Genomic DNA, 15,073 nt, shown 5'->3' on the forward strand with positions numbered 1-15,073 from the left:
AAGCAGATGTCTCAGAATGAGAACTTCAGTGCACGTGGGGGTTGATCTCAAAGAGGTTCTCTGAGCACATGCTTTAAATTCACAGCAGAACACTCTTAAGTGTCTGAGATAAAGTAATCACTATCACAAAAGCAGTGAATTTAGTCAGAATTGCAGCAATCTCTTGTACAATAAAATAAACATTTGATCCTCCCACATTTATACATTTGCTCTGCTTGTATGCACACAGGAGAGCAAGCATCTACTACTGAGTATCAGGTATGGTGAATGGCATCTGCTCCAGAAGGGGATCTAGAAAATACAGGTGGCAAAGTTAAACCAAATACATCTGACAGTTAGAGGGATTCCAGAGTAGCCAACTCCTGTATACAGCTTACACTTATGAGAAGGGAAAGCAGCCAGCAAGCCTTTAGGCACAAGAGAGTCTTTGCATAAAGTATGTGCACAGGCTTGTTAGCCTGGAGATGACCAAGCAGGCTCTGTACAGATGGACTTTGTGAAAACTATTGTTTGCAAAACTGGTAGCTCCATGCAGGTGAAAAAATCTCATTTAATGGTCTACAACTTGAACAGAGGACACTGTTAGGTTTCTTTTGTCTTCATGGACCACTCAGTACTCATTTGCAACACTCTCTTCCTGGCAGAGAAGCATTAGCATCGTTATTTCTGCAGCCCACATTAGCTGCCTGTATGAAATACCTCATTCAAACTGGTGTCAAGTTGTGCTCTGAGACTTCCTAACTGCTTCATTCTCTAAGAGCAGCTGTACCTGATACTGACCCCAGCCTTACCCTCCCATTAGCTCAGTAGGTGGCAGCTGACCCAGACAAGGCATGGTAGTTTTGGTTGCTTTCAAATCATGATGCTTATAAGCAAGAGGTAAAGAGGAAAGTAAGACATACAGACAGATCAAGTTTAACAGACTCCATTTACTATTTATCAATTATTTTATCTATAGATCTGTTCAATAAAACAAACTATACTTTATATAATAGATTACTTCATTGCAGGTATTGCACAGGCTGTATTCATCTCGGCACCATGGAAAACATGATAGCAGGAGGTTACTGTATTTTTTTAAAAATATATAATTTAGCAGAATTAGACAAGCACAGAGAATACTAACCATTTTAAATGGGTAATCTCATTTAAATATCCATGTCCATCTCATTCCAGCTCTACTGAATTAGAGATTCCAGAGTATTAGTACAGGACAGGGCTAAGGAAGGCTGCTTCTGTGCAACACATGCCCTTGACTACTGGCCTCCAAAGGCATTCAGCGGGTCATCAAATGTACTCAGGATCTTGCTCTCAGATTTTGCTTCTGAGGTTGCTTGGGAAGGTCTGGTCTTAGGAGTAGGTATCTTGACTTGGCTGCTAGAGAAGATATCATCTAAAGAGGGGAACAAAAAAAGAGATTTTAATGAGAAGTGACTAATAAACAGAAGCAACATTGTACACAAGAGACTCCATCACACAGCAGTGACTGCCAAGGACATTCTGTGATAAACAAATGCTTTCCTGCTACTTGCAATTCTGGATGCATTTGTAAGGACATACATGGGAGCTGTTAGCTGTAAGATTTTTTTTTTCTTCTCAGTAGACAGCATAATACTTGTATTTTATAACATGTTCAGGCTCTCATAAGCATTTGTAAAGTACTAATAAATTAAAGCTCCACAATAAATTCTATCATGCAAGTGCCAGATAACATTTGTCTTGTCTAGAACATTTGTGTCTGAGGAACCTGAAAGATCCAAGACCTGTGAGGTTGTTACTAAAGAAAAATCAGAAGAGGAAAATATGATATATACTAGCAACTACTGTGGTGGTATTCACTAACTATGAGTCTAATCTACAGCACAGTAAGAACGTAATATAAATCCCCTGAGAACAGACCATTGCTAAAATGCAATGAGGCAGACAGCTATAACCACCATCCTGATGAATATTCAAAAAGTCTGTCTACAGTCTTGAATCAAGATTTCCCACCACCTTCCTCAATACAAGCATATCTTGTTGTGAATAACTAGGACCACAAAGTGGAAAAAACATCACACTGCCATTAAGGAAGAGGGCAACAATATGCAGAAATTAAATCATCCAACAGAGATAGCCTGCATCAGCTGCAGAGTTTACAGTCCTGCACTTCTTGCTGTGGCTAGAACTGCTTGTATTTAGGACTGTGCTCATGAAAGAGATGAAGCTGCTGCCATACACATGCTGAGAGGCTGCCCTGAGGTTTCCTGAGTGTACACAGCAGTCTATCTTGTACTCTAAACTAAGAAATGTAGGATACTCAGAATATGCAGCTGGAGCATAAAACAAAAAAATTATAAGACTTAGATATGAGGATCACTAGTGATTCACAAGGCCAGTGTAAACAGCACATAACTGGTCTTGAATCCCTATTAAGAAAACATGGGTGTTATATAGAGGTTAATACAGCCACTGAGTCCAGCTGGTCAGGGCTTGGTTCTAGTAACACCAGGGTTGTGGGTTTGATCCCTGTATGGACCATTCTCATAAGAGTTGGACTTGATGATCCTTGTGGGTCCCTTCCAACACATTGGAATATTGTGTGAATTACTAATCCAGAGTATAAAAACTAGTATTTCAGTCTTCATCACATAGCCTAACCTTGAGCAGAGGCCAAGCACAATGTGGTCTATCACAATGTGTTTCCCTGTCTCTTCTCACTCCTTCCAATTCAGCATGTGTCTGCTACTGTGCTGACCATAGGGATTACACAGGAATAATCCAGGACCACATTTCAGCACGAGAGCAGTTTAGAAAGGCAGCAAAATAGAGTAATCCCCTACTGGCATCACTCCAAAGCAAGAAGCTATCACATGGATTAGCTTTACAGCAGAGAGGAAGTACAGTGAGTGCCATAGAGCTGTCAAAAAAAAAAAAAAAAAAAAAAAAAGCTGTAGAGTTATCACTCCCATTTCTTATACAGAGGCTTAAAGAACAGGACAATTTTACCCAGGGAAAACACAGTATTTGTCAGAGTGCAAGAAAGCTCAGTCACCATTTTGAAGACAGGCAGAGGTGACATCAGCTACAGAGTGATTGAGGACTCTAGCAACAGGAAGATGTGGTATGGCCAAAGAAAATAGCCTGCAGCCTTCACGCCCCTCAAACTGCAGCTGAAATTTACTATTTCATTTGCAGCAGAAAGGTTCTCCTAAGAAAACAATATACAGCTCTGTGAAAGTGTTAACCAGCCCTTAATATGAAACTGGCAAGTGCCAGTTCCACAACTCTACTGCCAGAGGAACATCCTCATCTTCAGCTATCTCCCTGCACTCCTGTTGGTGTTTTAGAGCTCTGTGGGCACTAAGGAGCTGCATGCCCACTGCTGTACCACTAAACAGTCACTACTCTACAGAAAATGAAGTCCATCAGATGCAGGTGCTTTAGGTGCAACAGGCATCAAGATCTGTGACATCAAACACAAAGCTTTAGCATCGGAGTTGACGTCAAAAGTGGAAATACAAACAACAGCTTCTGTTGTGGCTGATTTTCAAGTGGCACTCTACAACTGTTTTTTTCCAACATTCAGTTCAGATTTTTGTGCTGAATATTTGGAAGAGGTAGCTGCTTGGCAAATTCTTTCACTTACTATAGACTACATGAAAAAATGTAACTTATTGAAACAAGATTTTAAAAAATCATCCAATATATATTTCAAATACCTTCCTAACAAACCTTTAAGTCTTATTTTTTATATCAATCTAGAAGATCTTGAAATATCAAGATGCTCATTCTCCAGCAATTTTTTTAGCACATTTACAGTCTTCAGCCATCAGGCTAAAGTGCTTAGCAGCAGTCCAAGTAAAATGGCAGTAAGTTAGGTTCAATTGAGTAAGTTAGAGGGAATAAAGAGTTGACAAGAACCAAAGCTAGAGAAGAAATCTTGTCTTAGAAAAGAAATACATACAAATCTCAAAGAAGAGCTATGAACATGAGGAGCCTGAGAACTGACACAGCTGAGAATCACATTACTTTCAGCATTGCTGCTGATGGAGAAGAAAGGAGCATGCTTTGCACATCATTTCACATTACTACTTGCTGTTTTTTCATCAAATTATAAACAGCAAATCTTTGCTTTCAGGTGCAATATCTGTACATTTTCCTGGATACATCAATGTAAACAAAACCTTATGGGCTCCAAGGTAGTTATTACGATAGTGAAGGTGGGATGGGCAGAGATGCTAATTTGTTCATATCAGTGACTCATCTGAAAGTACAATACAAAAAGCTGTGCAAATTGAAATATGGAATCTGTCTTGGAGCCATAAACACGTGAGATGAGTCTTAGAAACTTGTCTGGAGTAATTCCCTGAAGGAATTAAGCTTTTTTCAGAACAATTTTATACCCTTTCCTAAACTACTTAAATGCTATGCTAGTCCTACAAATCTAGAAAGTTCTCATCCAAGGTTAAAATCCAAAGATGATCAGAGATTTCAGAGTAGCTGAAAAGTAAAAGAAATCAAAGGGCTCTAAAACACCTTAGATGAATGCAACTCAGGACAATATTACAAGACTAGTAGCAAGATTTTTACTTCTACATATACTTACCCATATCATCATCAAATATGGATTTTTGTTCCACCTTCTTCTTGGTCTTCTTTTCTTTTGGTTTTGCAGTTAGATCCGCAAAAATATCAATGTTATCATCAAACAAATTAGTCTCTGGCATTTTCTCTTTTGTTTTGGTCATTGGCTTAATTGCCTCAGTAGCAAATATGTCATCCTTGGAGAAAAACCATAGAAAGATCTCATCAATTCACAACACACTTCAATAGTCAAATTATCTGTACACAGCAGCTGAGCTGTTTTAGAAGACTTTGGTTTCCTGGGCTTATCAGACAAAGGCTGAACTCAGTGATATGAGAGGTCTTTGCCAAGCTAACTAGCAAGAAGTTTGAGACCCTTTTCCTCATGGAGGACTTGGCAGAAGTGCCTTAGTGCTGGATTGTACACAGGTCAAGTACAGCACACAGAGGCCTGTATCAAGTGCCCAGCTTACCAATTTTATTCCTTTTAAAAGTGTTATTTAGCTGCTGGAAATTGAACAGATAGTGAGCAACTAAGAACCAAATACCTTGCTCTGAAAAATGTATGTTATCACAGCACATTCAGTACATGCCTGCTCTGTGTTAAGGCTCCACCTTTTAAACTGCTGCTGCTAGTTAGGGGCTGAACAACCAAGGAAAGTTTCTATATCCCAGCAGTGGAGCAGGATTGAGAGTTTACTTCACTCCCTTATCCTGCACACCCCATTCTATTCAGCAGCTTCCATTAAGCCTAAATTAGAGGGGTCTGCATATGGCCCTGGGGAACAAGAAAAAAAAACCAAAACCAACGTGGCAGGTTCAGCCATTACCTCAAAGATATCTTGGGAAGTAGTGTCAACTGCTTGGTGGACAGCAGATTTTGACTCCTTTTTTCCAGTTTTCTGAGAGGTGAAGAGAGAATCTTCCTCTTCCTCCAAAAAAGGTATAGGGCTGCTTTTTGTTGAAGATTTTTGTTGTACAGGCTGGAAGAGATCATTGCTGTCCTGATCACTCAGATCAGGCTTTTTCTCCCTGCCCTTTATGGGTTTGTTAGCCATACTATCTGGCATTCCCTCCTTCAACTTTGATTGTGCAGCTGGTCTGGATGTTGAGCTGCTTGCAAAAAGGTCTTCAGATTCAAACAGATCATCCTCATTTTCTGTGGATCCTGGAGGAAGGAGTTTGTTTGTCCCAGCAGACGAAACACTGCTGTGAGCTGGTAGTGATAAGCTAGAGAGAAAGCCATTTTCCTTGGATTCTGCTTCACCAGCAAGAGGCTCCTTTATGTTCACTACTGTCTGTTTTGGTAGAGAGACTCGTGACTCTTTAGCAGTGTCCACCTCCTCACTGGCTTCAGCCTCCTGGGCAGCCAGACGGCGCGCCATTGTGCTAGGGGGTCTGCGCTTCCCTGGAACCCTGATCCTGGTCTGCAAGGAAGGAGGAAAAGCAAAGCAGGGTCACACATAAGGAAAAAGCCCCACAGGACATTTAAGCTTCGAGTAGTTTGGAGAAAGATTCAGAAATATAATGCAGGATTTGCTGCCCTTAGTCATTCCACAGTGGTGGAACTGGTGCATAAAAAACAACAGCACTTACAAATAGAGTCACAACAAGTCAGCAAGCCACTCTAGCCCCTTGGTCTGTTCTCTTGCTAATCTAGGGGCTTTTATAGTGCAGTTCAAGCCATGACTATTGCATTTTCCATGCAATTTCATTGTATGCATAGCCTATTGCAGTTAATTGCTGCTTTTAAGGAAGCCCCCTGCAAGTCTCCATTACAGCCTCTCTCCTATCCCAAATGGACAGGAGTATTTACATGGGTAGGAAATGGATCAGTACAACCTCTTCTTCCCTTTTGTTAATTGCTTCATGCACTGTTCTTTGAAAGGGCAGGCAAAATGCTGGGCAGGTTGCTTTGTTCCAGCCATTGGAAAAAAGTGCATTTGACTGGATATATTTACACTCAAAACTTGAAAGGCTGAATTAACAATGATATGCCAAAATTACAACATCTAACCTGAGCCACAAAAAGCATTCACTCTATAGTTAGCAAGGTGCTTCTTTTGTAAAAAAACATGCATCATCACTACACTAAAGTGAATATTCAAAGTTAATAATACGCAGCTACAGGCACTCTATTCCTTGCAATCCTGTCTATTTAAAAATTTCACAATGGAGAGCTTTGTCTGTTGGAATATGCTGCTATTGGAAACAAGTATGCCTACACAGTAATGCATCAGGCTGATGTACAAGCTTCACACCCATTTGTCACTGAGGGGTCATGTCAGCCATTGTGGTGACAGCTGCTGCACCTTGCCAAGTCAGCCATTCTGCTCATCTACTAATGAACAGCCTCATCAGCATTAAAGGAAGAAAGAATGGAAGTTAAGATTTTAAGTTATCTTATTCAAATTGCTGCTCTGAGGAAACGCCACAGACTTATAAAATCATAGGCACCCGGATGAAATCTTAACTACGTGGTAGACATTTCTATTTTTTAAAGAACCACTAAATCTTTAATTACAATATGCCTTTTGCAGTCCATAAAGTAGAAAGTATAAGTGAAAAAAAAATGAGTGAGGAGGCAAAGATTTGCCACATCAAAAGCTGAAACAATTCTTTTTGTTTTCCTTTGTGTGAAAACAAAAGTTTTCTTTGAAAAAGAATTGAGAGTTACAGTTCAGGACAGCATGATGTTTTTATCCACAGAGGGGTAAAGGTCAACCTACAGTAGTGATGTGTTCTGGACAGCTTGTCAAAGCAGCTGCTTGCAAGCTGTTTTATAGTCAGCCTAGCAAGATGTCTTTTTTATTAGTTTTTTAGGTTGGTGTTTCCTGGGATAGGACAAGATGTTATACTAACATACCTTCAACCAATAGGGAAAACCAGTATTTGGAAAAGATACACATGTACTTTAAAAGGCACCAGGTGTATGCATAAGCCTCTTACTGAGCTAAGTATAGGTGCTAAGCTAGACTTTCTCTTCAGTGATCCACAGAAGTGAGAGGGGATTAGATTTTCACACTTCCATTTAGATTCAGATAAACCACACTGTTAGCAGAACTTGCATACCAAAACAAACTCCTGCACGAGTACAAACTGTGGTTTTAATCCCCCTTCCTTTTATCCTAAATACCAAGGTTACCTTATTGGCGTTGTGCAAGGTGTCAGCTTGCATGGGCTGATCAAAGCTTACGCCGAGCTCTTCATTGCTTCCTGCAGCAGAGAAGGCTTCACTGTTCTGTACCTCCTTGGGCTCACATAATGGAGTGTCCAGCACTGGCAAGGGGGACTTGACATTGGAGACCTTAGGCATTGCACCAGGTAGTAAGGCTGAAGGGTTAATAGCTAAGCTAGCCTACAAAACAGAGACAACAAAAACATACACACAAAAAGAGATCACATTACTACTGCTCCAGAGAAGCAGCAAGAGCTAGTGTATCTGGGTACTCAAGTCCTACTTCTAAGGTGCCTGGCTTTTCTCAGACCTAAGAACTTCTGTGTCACCCACAAGCTGTGTCTCACTGAAACTGTGGAATGGCCAACACTATTATTCTGTGTAAGAGCTTCAGGAACAGCAGAGTCAAGTTATGCCAGACCAAGCACCTACATAGCTCAATATTCTGTCTGAGGAAACAGTGGTTCTGAATTTGAATGGTATTGTGATATAGACTGGTCATTTTGTGTCAGAAGAGGGACGTAATCATAGTCACCCCTAAGACTGTCTAACTCTACTTAATAGTGCTAAGAACAATAGTTAAAAGAGGAGCCCACCCTCTGCCCCCCCCCCAATATGAGTAAATAGTGCTGTTTATAAAGAGTCAGGACTGAAACAGAAAGAGGAAATAATATTAAACATGCAATACAGAAAAAGCAATCAAAAATATGCCATCTGAAAAAAACAATAACGTTGCAAGAACAAGGTAAGGAAGCAATAAGATTTTGGTTCAGGGAAAGCCATCAGCGAGGCAAGGAAGATTTTCTTTTTTTTTTTTTTTTGAAAGTTAAAGTGCCAATAAAATTAATTACTTGTAGCTTTCCAATCCGAGATGAAGGCTCTTTGGTTTTAATGGGAACAGGACCTGTAGATTTCTGCACAAAATTACATTGAATTAAACAAGTTGACAAGGTGTTTTCAACCAGATCATGGTTTTCATTTTAATACATGTACAGAAAGTGACTAATTGCTTACCAATTTCTTCTGAAGATACCTTGTTATCATCACATTCTACCACTACAGCTTTAGTCACTAAGTTTTCAGTTTCAGTTTCCCACATGCCGTGGCCCCATCTTCATTATCACATTTCATTCACCCGTTCTTCTACCCAATATTATACTTTGCCATGGTAGCTGAACAACATCCATCTTTTCCCAGTAACTGCCACCACTAGTGAAATTAAACCAGGCAGCTATCTTCTCTCTCCTTGCTTATTCTGTCCCCTAAAATCCTCTGAAGCCATATTGCCAGCCAATGATCTAACAGGGCTACAGGCTTCAATGAAGCCTACATGGCAGCTAAGAGGGATTCAAAATTATTCCACTCAGACTTCAAGGAAAATAGCTTCAGAGAAATGACTGTCCCTCTTAAAAAAAAAAAAAAAATCAGGCCAGTAGTGCTAGAAAGACTAGGCTAAAGAGCAAGAGCAGCTGTTTGGTCTGAAGACTTGGGTCAATTCTAGGACTCCAAGAATGAATCAAATCAGCTAAGGTGCACTTCCCAGGGCTTGCTCTCCAGATGTTTGTAGTCTGCATGGTTCTGTGAGCTAGGTACTACTGCTGTTGGTATGACTGGGCACTCAGAGCTCCTTCAACTAGGCTGAAGTAACTGAGGGTTGCAAAGGTTAGGACACTAGTTTGAAGGGCTTGATAGCATGACAGAGGAACCCTAACATCTGAGGAGATTGTTTTCTACTTAATTGCATGTGGTGTTCAGCTTAACCTCAGACAGGCTGAAACCATTCCTATAGCAGGCTTCAGTAGCTACAAAAACCAGGAAGATGAGCCTGGTTCTACACTTCAAGGAAGACTTTACAAAAAGGGAACACATGCTAATTACCAGTGCTACAGGCATGCTCTGTGCTCTCCAGCCTAGGGGAGAAAAAACAACTCCCACTCCCTACAACAAAAAGCTAATCTCCTACACATGAAAATCCATCAAGCAATTCTAGTAAAGCACAGGCCAGAACTCGGGTCCAGATCACCTCCCCCCGACACTTTTGATTCTGCAAGATTAAGGAGAGAAGTCTTGTTTACTCACCATAAAGACTGCAAGATAAGAGTCTCAACTGACACAGATTTGTGCTGCATGCCCTCATCTCCTCTCTGAGAAAGGCTACCTTTAAACATCACATTCACCCCAATAGATACTGGCACTTTAGAGAAGAAGAAACAACTCATTTTTAGTACAACTGGACCTAGGGTGTAGCTCTTCACTGCCATTTCACTTTTTAAAGTGCATGTACAATGAATAAAACACTGGTAACATTTAAACTTCTTGCTAGTAACACTGCACCTGCTGATAAGCAAAGAAGTTTGGCCACACATTGCTGCCTGGCAGCTAGTGGATCCAAGCATTAGTTTTCATAATTCCAAGACACTTACTTAAACAGGATGATACATCTCTTTTTTCTCTGCATGCTGTTCAAGGAACAAGATTTAAGTACTTACCTCTGTAGTTGCTGTCTTCAGAGTCTCATCTTGCTTGGCACTTAAAGCATTTTCTAGATTAGTGCCCACTGAGGAAGGGCCAACACTGGTCTGAAGAGTTTTCTTCTCAGCCATTTTCTAAAAGCATTATGGGCACAAGTCAACATGAATGGGGTAAAAAGCATGGTGTGCAGATCCAAAAAAAAAAGAAAAAAACCCAAGAAATCCCAAACTCCCAAAAGAACTCAAGCAAATTTTTTTAAATCTTGCTTTTAACTGAACAGAAAACTAGCCACATCTTTTGATCCTGCTGTGCATAGTTGCATTTGGTTTGCATGGCCAATGGTGGGGGGCTACAGCAGTGACTTTTGTGAGAAACTGGTAGAAGCTTTCTCCATGGCTAGCAGTGCCAATCCCTGGTGGCTCCAAGCCAATCAGGAACAGTGGTAACCCCTCTGTTATATTTAAAAGATATTGCAGAGATGTAATTGCAGCCAGAAAAGAGTGGGATGATAACATGGGAGAGGAACAGCCCTGCAGACACCAAGGCCAGTGCAGAAGGAGGGAGGTGCTCCAGGCACTGGAGCTGAGATTGCCATGCAGCCTGTGGTGAAGACCATGGGGAGGCAGCCGTGCCCCTGTAGCCCATGGAGATCCACAGGGGAGCAGAGATTCAGTCACAGCCTGTGGGGGAGATCCAGGCCAGAGCAGGTAGATGGATACCTGAGAGGAGGCTGTGAACCCATGGCAGGCCTGGGTCCTGGCAAGGACATGCAGAACTGTGGGGAGAGGAGCCCACACTGCTGACAGTTTCCTGGTAGGACTTGTGACCCTGTGGGACATAAGCTATGCCTGAAGGACTGCACCCTGTGGAAGAGTGATCCATGTTGCAGCAACTTCTGGAGAACCACTGCCCATGGGATGGACTTAAGTTGGGGAAGTTCATGGAGAACTGTGTCCCCCATGCTGGAACAGGGGGAGGACTCTTCTCTGATCATTGGCAGAAACAAGATGTGATGAACTGATTTTAACCCCCATTTCTCATCTTCCTGCACCACTGGGGGGAGGAGGTGAAGATAGGAAGGAGAGATGGATGGGGGAAAGGTGTTTTTAAGGTCTTATTTTACTTCTCATTATTTCACTGTGATTTTTCTACAAAAAAAAAAAAAAAAAAAAAAAAGCAGTAAATATCTTTTACTCAAGTCTGTTTTGCCTGTGTCAGTATTTTGTGAGTGATCTCTCTCAGTCCTTATCTCAACTCATTTATGTAAAACACAACTTTTTAGCATTTTCTTCACCCTGTCCAGCTGCAGAGGGGACTAAGAGAGGGAATGTGGTGAGTGTCTGGCATCCTGCAAGGGCCAACTCACTACAACAACAGGCATTGGCTTATGGCTCTGCAAAGCAAGGGCCTTCCATTCCTTTAGTCTACCTCAACCTTTGCTGTCTGTGCTAACAATTAATAATGATAGTTTCAATAAACTTTCAAATGCATGCATATTTACTCATCAACAAAACAGCAGAGAAAACAAAAGCATAATGCTAGCTAAGGAACAGTGCTAGTTTTACATTTTCAAGCAACCAGGCTCCATATATAGTCTCCCAAGCACTAATTACTGAAGACTACCCTGTCCAGAGTCCTCAAAGAAACTGTTTTCAGGAACTATTGCCAGTTTTCTAGCCTAGCTTCCAGCTATAAATATGAAAATAGACTAACCTTAAAGTTAGTTTCAACTTAATCAAGATAACTATTTAAAACTAGCAGTTTAGAAGGTATGTTAGGATTTTGACCTCAGACCACCTGTAAGACAGTCCAATTCATTACTGCAGCTACTCAACCTTTAAAAGCAGTAGGGTGACCATGAGAATTTTAATGCTGCATCATTACCTGAGATCAAACCAACCTGCAGAAACTTGAATTACACAACTCACAGAACTCATCAGTCTTTGCATAAAGCAAAGGGAAGTAAATTAGCAAGTTAATCTGTTAAATAAAACAAACTCTACTACTCTGATTTCTGCTCAGATATGTTCTCTTACACCCAAGACAGTCCCAGTGGTACACAGAAAAAAATAGAATCCAATTCTCTCATCCCAATGTTGGGAGACCCAATGCATCTGTTTGCTCCCTATGTCTTCAGGGTCACAATGACCACTTCTGTTCTCTCAAAAAGATTTGAAAAGTCAATTTCTTGTGGGCATACAAATGGAGAAAAACCCTTCCATACTCTTCTTTCCAACCTCATTTATATCAGCCATTTATAGTAGAGAAACAGGTACCGGAGCGTTTGTTTTGGCAGTACTGAAGAGATCATCCTCATCATCATCCCCAAAAAGCCCTCCTCCAGGTGATGGCTTCAGGAGACGGTTTGCAGACTGAGGCAACAAAAGACAGAGGAAAGATGTGTCAAAGATCCAAAGCACATCTCTTTCAGCCCACAGTGCCACAACATAACTGACATTAGCATTTGGCCCTCCCTGGAAATCAGTGACTTCTAAGCTGAGTCCAAACAAGTAACACCAGGGCACTGAACACTTCAAAAACTGTTTTTAAATAGGAGGTTCAGAGGAGGGCTTTGAACTCACAATTGACTTCTTGGGGCTGGCAAAGAGGTCAACGTCTGGGTCATTGTCCTTCTGAAGTTTGTGACTGAAGAGAAGCTCTTCATCTTGAAAGACCCCAGTGCTTTTGGGCCGAGTACTTTTCTCAGAAGCCTGGAAGGAGAAGAGGAAGGTCCACACAGTGAGAAATTCCCTCTGGAAGGGGTTATTTGCCTCATGATAAGGCATGTTACAATTCCCCTGAGGCTACACTACAGCTCTGTACTGGCAATAAAAATACAACTTATACTGCTGGTTATGTTTTATTTTGACCAAATTTGCAAAACTTACAATGTAAATATTTGTATTTACAGTTCAATTTAATGAGAAGACATTCACCACAATATCTGTGTCTGCTGATCTAAGATCCAGCTGCTACTATTTACTTGTGAAGCTTCCTTCAAAGGAAAAAAAAAAGTTTTCAGTATGTTATCATGATTGTACAATAAAGTTTATATTCCAGTAAGACTTTTATGCCTCAAAAATTTCAGGTAAGGACACATAGTAGTGAAAGGAAGAGAATCTCTTAGTTACCTTCCTGAGCAACATTTTTAAAGAAGAATAAAAACATAGAAATTTTTTTTTTTTTAACAAAAGGCCTCTAAAGCTATTATTATTGCTAGACTCCCTGTTCTTCTCTTGTGAAAGCAAGCAAACACCCACAAGGAAGAACAGAACATACTGCCTTTGGCAAGAACTTGTACTTTCAAATTTGCTGCTGCGCAGAAGATTGAAGTTGCATGTATCACCCTATTACCTCCATTACCTGTCACAGTGATGAGTATCAGCTCCTTGAGCACCAAAAACAATGCCTTTGTATGACCATGGTCACTGCAGGCACCCAGGTCTGGCTTGCAAAGTCAAAGGCTCCACTCAGATGTCCAAGTAAAAGCCCATATCTATATTCACCACTCATTTGTCTCTATTAAAACAACTCCAATTAAAGGATGCCTCTTCAGAGCATGACTGGATGTCCAGTACCATGACACCAGACACAAAATCCAGGCAGCAAGAGTGGTCATCATAAGAATAAAGCCTGATTCTCCCCATTCCTATTCCAGTCTCCAGGAACCCTGAAGGGCTGCCTCAATTTAATTTCTAGTACACCATTTTTCATTCGTACACCCTCTCCTATGATTTTTTATTACTGTGATGTCTTTATTACATTCTCAGCCTCTCTATGCACCAGCTTTAATTTCATATTAAAAGCCAGATCACATTTTTAGAGCACCAGAACTGCTGTTTATGCCCAGATATGTGAAAACCTAATGCACATCTAGAATTACCCACACACAACACACATATTAAGATTAAATAAGCAAGAAAAATAGTACCACCTTTCAGATTTGCCTATCAAAAATGTTAAGTTCATAAATTACCATTCTGATTTTTGCATTTCAACACCTTCATCACCTTGTGACTACTATATGCTGACAGATCACAGTTTCGAAGGAAAGATTTGAATGGATTTCTATTTTTCCATATTCATAGGACAGATGTGGCCTCTTTCAGTCATCACCCACTATGCTCCCCACAAAAACCAAATACAGTATTCATTCACAAGTAGCTAACAAGGGCCCATGCTAACAATCCATTTTAACTCAGAAGCTGCTCTAAACAGTGATTTTTCTTCAATGGTCATGTATTTAATTCTGTTCCAAGGGCTGCTGAATAAAGTGTACATAGCCTTTAGGATTGGCAGCTTACTTTACACACTAAGATAACAAGACCTTGTGGTACACTGTAGCATACAGTATGTACCTTTTGACATTACTTCAAACTTACAGAAAAAATTTCAGTACATTTGCATCACATAGAAACAAGAATATTGCCATAGATTCAAGTATATTGCTGCTGAAAATTCTAAGTCCACCTATGATACACTGTATCAGGAAAGTCAGGCTACCAATACAGTAGCTGGAAGCTTTTGTAAAAAATGAACACACATACTTGAAAAAAGAAGTAAATATAGGATTTAAGATAATAATTGCTGAATCTAAGTCTGAAAGCATATATCCAGCAAGCAAACTGTAACAATATTAAAAAAAAAAAAAAGAGAGAGAAACCACAAGGCTTAAAACCCCATATCCTTTTACTTCCTAGTATCTTTGACTTTGAGGAGTAACTGAAGAGTCAGTTCTGTAAAGCAAGAATCAAGTAGCTGCATTGAAACATCTGCATAGAATTCATTTTCATATTAGCGTGAAGCAAAATGCTTTCAAGTTAGTGGGACAGGAAAACCTACAAAAAGATTCAGGAA

General features: G+C 40.4%; 1 protein-coding gene across 5 annotated transcripts in view; it reads right to left on the reverse strand.

The window, feature by feature from the left end:
* Positions 1–909: 909 nt before the first annotated feature.
* Positions 910–15,073, reverse strand: part of WASHC2C (WASH complex subunit 2C) — a 36,228-nt gene continuing 22,064 nt past the window's right edge. For 3 of the 5 annotated variants that reach the window (XM_079312191.1, XM_079312190.1, XM_079312192.1), the window contains 7 exons: positions 12,799–12,927; positions 12,493–12,588; positions 10,234–10,350; positions 7,712–7,924; positions 5,397–5,993; positions 4,589–4,763; positions 910–1,393 (listed from right to left, as the gene is read on the reverse strand). In XM_079312191.1, coding sequence (XP_079168317.1) covers positions 1,257–1,393; positions 4,589–4,763; positions 5,397–5,993; positions 7,712–7,924; positions 10,234–10,350; positions 12,493–12,588; positions 12,799–12,927 — 1,464 coding nt within the window. In that variant the 3' untranslated portion in view covers positions 910–1,256. Of the gene's footprint in view, positions 1,394–4,588; positions 4,764–5,396; positions 5,994–7,711; positions 7,925–8,595; positions 8,659–10,233; positions 10,351–12,492; positions 12,589–12,798; positions 12,928–15,073 lie in introns of all 5 variants that reach the window. The other 2 variants (XM_079312189.1, XM_079312188.1) reach the window with 1 other exon arrangement.

This window comes from Erithacus rubecula (assembly GCF_903797595.1).
Source record: "Erithacus rubecula genome assembly, chromosome: 9".
Taxonomy (NCBI): Eukaryota; Metazoa; Chordata; class Aves; order Passeriformes; family Muscicapidae; genus Erithacus; species Erithacus rubecula.